The sequence below is a fragment of the Brassica napus genome, chromosome C8, assembly GCF_020379485.1.
Source record: "Brassica napus cultivar Da-Ae chromosome C8, Da-Ae, whole genome shotgun sequence".
In the NCBI taxonomy this organism is placed as follows: domain Eukaryota; kingdom Viridiplantae; phylum Streptophyta; class Magnoliopsida; order Brassicales; family Brassicaceae; genus Brassica; species Brassica napus.
The window spans coordinates 27,159,045-27,164,529 of record NC_063451.1 but is presented as its reverse complement, the minus strand read 5'-3'; the positions used below and the strand labels follow the sequence as shown (position 1 = coordinate 27,164,529).

The 5,485-nt window shown below is 38.4% G+C and overlaps 1 protein-coding gene across 1 annotated transcript; it reads left to right on the top strand.

The window, feature by feature from the left end:
• The first annotated feature begins 1,815 nt into the window (after positions 1–1,815).
• On the top strand, positions 1,816–4,563 carry LOC111209104 (ACT domain-containing protein ACR8). Its single transcript, XM_022708900.2, has 7 exons — positions 1,816–2,240; positions 2,605–2,650; positions 2,771–2,885; positions 2,970–3,037; positions 3,124–3,696; positions 3,768–3,872; positions 3,966–4,563. Exons 1-7 carry the CDS (start codon positions 2,179–2,181, stop codon positions 4,320–4,322), a joined length of 1,326 nt encoding a protein of 441 aa, XP_022564621.2. The 5' UTR covers positions 1,816–2,178; the 3' UTR covers positions 4,323–4,563.
• The last annotated feature ends 922 nt before the right edge of the window (positions 4,564–5,485 follow it).

Here is a 5,485-nt window from a genome sequence, read left to right as displayed (position 1 = left end):
TCAAAACGAGAACTCCTCCGCCCTGACCCAGAACCACCTAGACAGTAACCACTTCTAGCTTCGCACTAAACGAACAATAGTAACCTTGACCCAAAAGCTTCGGGTTTCTCATCGGCAGCGCAGATCTATGAAAGCATCCGCACTCCGTAACCAAACCGGCGAAGGTAAATCTATGGAAGACTCCCTTCCCGGGAACTTGAAACAGCGTCGGCAGAGCTGAAGGAGCCTCCACCTCCCGGAGAAAAGCCGGCGACGACGGATCTGTGGTAGCCTCCATCTCCCGGAACCACAACTCGAACATGCAAGCCGATCTTCTCACGCCACGGCCTCCACGCGAGCGCGTCGTCCCTCCAAGTGAGGAAACCACCTTGGATGATGGCTCCAATCCAGAGCTCCGACAAGACACTCGTTTATAATTTAGGTTTACATATGTTGCCGAGTTATACTATACTAATACATAAATCGGATTTTAATACCGAAAAATCAGTCATTAATGAGTCATTAATGATAGGTAAACAACATCAACAGGCTGTCAACTAATAAATGCAGCAGAAGAATCTTCTCTGTCTATTAAGCTTAACGAATAGTTAAATGCTTTTACAGCTTCGGCTACTGCACCGCACGACCAAGGATGTATGTACTTAAAATAACGACCAAGGATGTATGTACTTAAAATAATACTCCACTAAGTAGTTTTACAAAGCACTGTGCCGTCTACCGGGCCACGTATGTAGACCGTCTGTGATTATAGATCGTTAAGACATAAGTAAAATGCACGTGACCTGGTTCTTGTCCTTCTGGAGAAAGTGGCCCTTACGTGGGGCATATTCGTATTTAATGCGAATGATATGATATCTGATCTTCTTCTAGATCCTTATGTGAGTGAGATAACACTTTGTTAACGCCAATAAAATCACCTCATCGACGTGATTGTCACGCGCGAAATTACTTTTCTTCCGCTACGTCTGGACCAATTAAATGTAAACACGTGACAACCGCCTATATCCTCAAGAGACGGGACAGTTTTACCCTTTACGACACGCCTAGTCGCCTACGATAGACACACTCTCTTGCCAGCTTTAACTGGGTCCCATAGATATCTTTCTTCTCTTGAATTTTGAAAGTGCCCCCCTCTTGAGGCTATTACCGAACATATATTAACGTGAAAGTAAGTACGGGTTTCTTAGAAGCGCGTAGCTATTCGTGCTTACGTGCCACACGTTACGAGTGTAGGGAAAATAAATCTCATCTTAGCTACGAAGCGAGTATCATTTGACGTGGGACCATTCGGATTATGACACGTGGCTACCGTGGCCGTTGGATCAGTGATTGTCGGAAAGGGATCATACTAGAGTGAAAAGCACGCAAAGGCAAAACACACTTAAAACAGGTGGCGTCCTAGCTGGCAGTTGAACAACCAATGGCAAAGATATGTTGACACGTGGAAGTTTGGCCGGTTGGTTTTAGAATATTTAACAGCTAATTTAACCATACCTTTTGGGTTTTATTTTGATGAATTTGTGTGCTGTTAAAGTATATATAAAAATAAATTATTTGAACGAAGGATTAGATACATAGATATTGAAGACATTAGGTAAGGTGTAAATGTAAAAATCATTCGTGAATTTACCAAAACAAATTACCATAAATAAACTGATAATCTTAAGAGAATCGGTTGTTATGAATAAATAGTGCAGTGGATTTTACTGGGATTAAATCTTTAAAGGAATGAAAGTGGTTATAACATGTTAGGTTCGAATGAAAAAGAAATGTTAGGTTAAAATGAACTATATAAAAAACGAAACATTATAAGTTCAACTCGAGAAGACTTTTAGCATTAGAAATGGGTGCGTCATGCTCCGCCATGTGACTTTTCTTTAATGTGCAGAGATAAAAAGTAACAAGTTAATTAAATATGTATTTGTCTGTACATATATAAGGAGTCCAGTGTATAGAAGGATTATGTGAAAGCAGTGCTCTGAATTATCTAGAGAGAGACAGAGAGTATTAATAGTCTCAGGAATCGTGAGGGAGAGAGAAACGCTTTTGAAGAGATTTGTTATGCGTTTTGCTGGTCATCTTTGGTAGAAGAAGAAGAAGAAGCAGCAGCCGAAGAAGAGATTGATAACATCGGCGTTTGAGTAACAGAGAGCTTGGGAGACTGAGAGAAATATAGATATGGCGATGAAGGGTTATTTGGATGAGTATGAAAAGCTTGTAATTAGGATGAACACTCCAAGGTTTGTTTCTTTTCGTTTTCCTTTGATTTTCTTAAAGGAACATATTTCAAGATTGGAAAACAAGAATTATCTGTTTTATTTCAAAATTTCAGTTTTTTTTTCCAATTAAAAATAGTAAAATATTTTAAAGTTTGTTCTTTCTGTTCATCATCCTTAGAAGATTGTCCCAACTCTATTTCGCCTCTTTCATTCATCAACTTGAGTTTTTATTTTTCTGTTTGAGGAATTATCTTATCCAAACTTATTATTGATAAATCCCATTATTTAAGATAATTAAGTTCGTTTTGACGGAAAATAATCTAAAACGAATTCTTTTTTTTTTTTGAAACACAATCTAAAACGAATTCTTACATATAATTTACAGGGTCGTTATCGACAATGGTGTTTGTTCTTCAGCGACAATCGTCAAGGTTTGCTTTTTTTTATTCTTCTTTGTAATTATCTAAACCACATTTAATCATTAGCTTCAAACCAAAGGATTCTTTATAAACCAAAAGATTAATAATTCAACATTATTTTGCTCATCTCAGGTTGACAGTCCAAGAGGACATGGTATATTGCTAGAAGCCGTTCAAATCCTCACCGATTTAAATCTCTCCATTAAAAAAGCTTACATCTCTTCTGATGGAAGATGGAACATGGATGGTAATTACAAAAATTTAATAATATTCGAATTTATAATAACTTTTACTTTATACTAACTCTGTTTCTTTCTTCTAATTACTGCAGTTTTCCATGTGACTGACATAAACGGAAACAAACTAAATGATCAGAGCGTCTTAAGTTACATCGAACAGGTAACCCCATTTGCTTAAACAATGTCTGAATTCAAGAACGTGGTTTCTAAAAATAGAAACTTTTTTTAATTTTCTTGTCTCAACAGTCCATCGAGACGGTTTACTACGGAGAAGACATTGAAGTAAACGGTTTAACAGCCTTAGAATTAACCGGAACAGACCGGATCGGTTTACTATCCGAGATGTTCGCGGTTCTCTCCGACCTCAACTGCGATGTAGTTGACGCTAAGCTATGGACGCATAACGGTAGAGTTGCGTCTATCATCTATCTCAAAGACTGCACCTCAGGGTCTCCTATTCTTGATCCTCATCGAATATCAAATATCGAAGGACGGTTAAAGAACGTTTTGAACGGCGACAACAACGTTAACTCAGCTGCAAAGGCTTGCGTTTCGATGGATGTGATGACGCATGTCGAACGTAGGCTTCATCAGCTTATGTTTGAAGATAGAGACTACGAGAAGAGGTCCAAGAGACATGAGAGAGATCCTATGGTGGTTGTGACGGTTCAGAATTGGGCTGAGAGGAGTTACTCTGTAGTTAATGTTCATTGTCGGGACCGGACTAAGCTTTTGTTTGACGTGGTTTGTACGTTAACGGACATGGAATACGCTGTGTTCCATGCTACTATTAACACGTCTTCAGACCAAGCTCACTTGGTATGTTTCCTACAAAATTGGTTTAAAACTTGGTGGTTTTCCTGAGCTTACTCTGGGATAACTTCTTTCAGGAATTCTATATCCGGCATAAGGATGGATCACCGATAAGTTCAGAAGCAGAGAGACAGCGTGTGATACAATGCTTAGAAGCTGCAGTGGAAAGAAGAGCATCTGCGGTATATATAGTTAGACTGTTCTGAAGTTAATTGAATGGTTTGATTGTTCAACCGGCAATCTAAACCGGTTCTTTGGTTTTGTTTTGTGTTTAGGGTGTGAGATTAGAGCTGAGACATCCAGACAAACAAGGTTTACTAGCGGAAGTTACACGGACGTTCAGAGAAAACGGTCTGAATGTTACAAGAACAGAGATATCAACTAGCTGTGGCATGGCTACAAACATATTCTATGTAACTGATGCGAATGGAAATGGAGCTGACTCGAAATTGATTGAATCGGTCAGGGAGAAAATCGGTTTAGAGTGGTTAAGAGTGAAGGAAATTCCATCAGTGATTCATAAGAAGGGAGATGGAGAAGAAGAGCAACAGACTAAAGCAGTGTTGGTTTCACTTGGGAGTTTGGTCTGGAAAAATCTATTCAGCTTTGGTTTGATCAAATCATGTTCTTAATGGTCTTTAAAATCTCGGGATTAACCGAACCAACGGTTTAATGAAATCCATCGTTTGAGAGGCACGTAGACTTTTACCTTAAGAAGTCTACGTGCCTTAAAAATGAATGATTTCTCTATCGATCTGGTTTCTTTGTTAAATTTAATTTTAATTTAGGAAATTATGTTTGGTCATGTCTTGTAAATAGAGAAAAAAAAGAGGAGAGGAACGATTAGAAATTCAGAAATTACTTGCTTTCTTATTGTGGGGTTTTATCGCTTAGAAAAAGGTTGTATATGTTATGAAATAACTTATAATTTATAGTATCGGGAAATTTAAATAAGAGTAGAATTCAATACCCGTAGGAAGTAAATAACACTTAATATGAGAGAAAGAGTTTATTATAAGGAAGAAGAAGAAGATGTAATTGTGTACAAAAGAGTGAGATGAGTGATGGTATTTATAGTGAGCAACAATACATAAAATATCAAAGATGGTGCTTGATTTGGTAAATGAGTGGGTGATCATAGTGCTTGATGAGTAGATGATCATAGTGCTTGATGAGTAGATGATCATAGTGCTTGAGTTGGTAAAGGAGTGGAGGATCATTTCAAAGTTTATCTTATAACACTCCCCCTTGATCATCCATCTTGTATTAAGTTTCGTAACACTCTCCTTGGGGACCGGTGTCACTCTCCGCTCTCGCTTAACGTCTTTGTTGCCTCGTTAAAAACCTTTCTAGGAAAACCCAATGGGAAAAACCATAGTTAGGTAAAAAGAGTACAACTACGTAAGCTCCCCCTCGATTGAGCAGTCATAGATCCTTCTGATGACGCATTCCAATGTTATGGACATGTTTTCTGAATACCGAAGTAGGGAGTGATTTTGTGAAGAGGTCGGCTGCATTGTCGCATGATCGGACATATCTTACTTCAATCTCTTTCTTCTTCTCGAGCTCTTGAGTGTATGAGAAGAACTTTGGATGTATATGTTTTGTTCTATCACTTTTGATATATCCTTCCTTCGTTTGAGCAACACATGCTGCATTGTCTTCATATAGAATAGTTGGCCCCGTACTTTTGTCAATCCCACTACTTGAACAAATGTGTTGGCTTATTGATCTTAGCCATACACATTCTTTACTTGCTTCATGGAGTGCGATGATCTCAGCATGATTTGAAGAG

What these genes read in the sequence shown, in the direction of transcription:
- LOC111209104 (XM_022708900.2), top strand. Translation starts at nt 2,179, where the DNA reads ATGGCGATGAAGGGTTATTTGGATGAGTATGAAAAGCTTGTAATTAGG. An exon ending in TCTTAAGTTACATCGAACAG is followed by an intron (nt 3,038 to 3,123) that starts GTAACCCCATTT and finishes TTGTCTCAACAG; the next exon opens with TCCATCGAGACGGTTTACTA. An exon ending in TGGAAAGAAGAGCATCTGCG is followed by an intron (nt 3,873 to 3,965) that starts GTATATATAGTT and finishes TTTTGTGTTTAG; the next exon opens with GGTGTGAGATTAGAGCTGAG.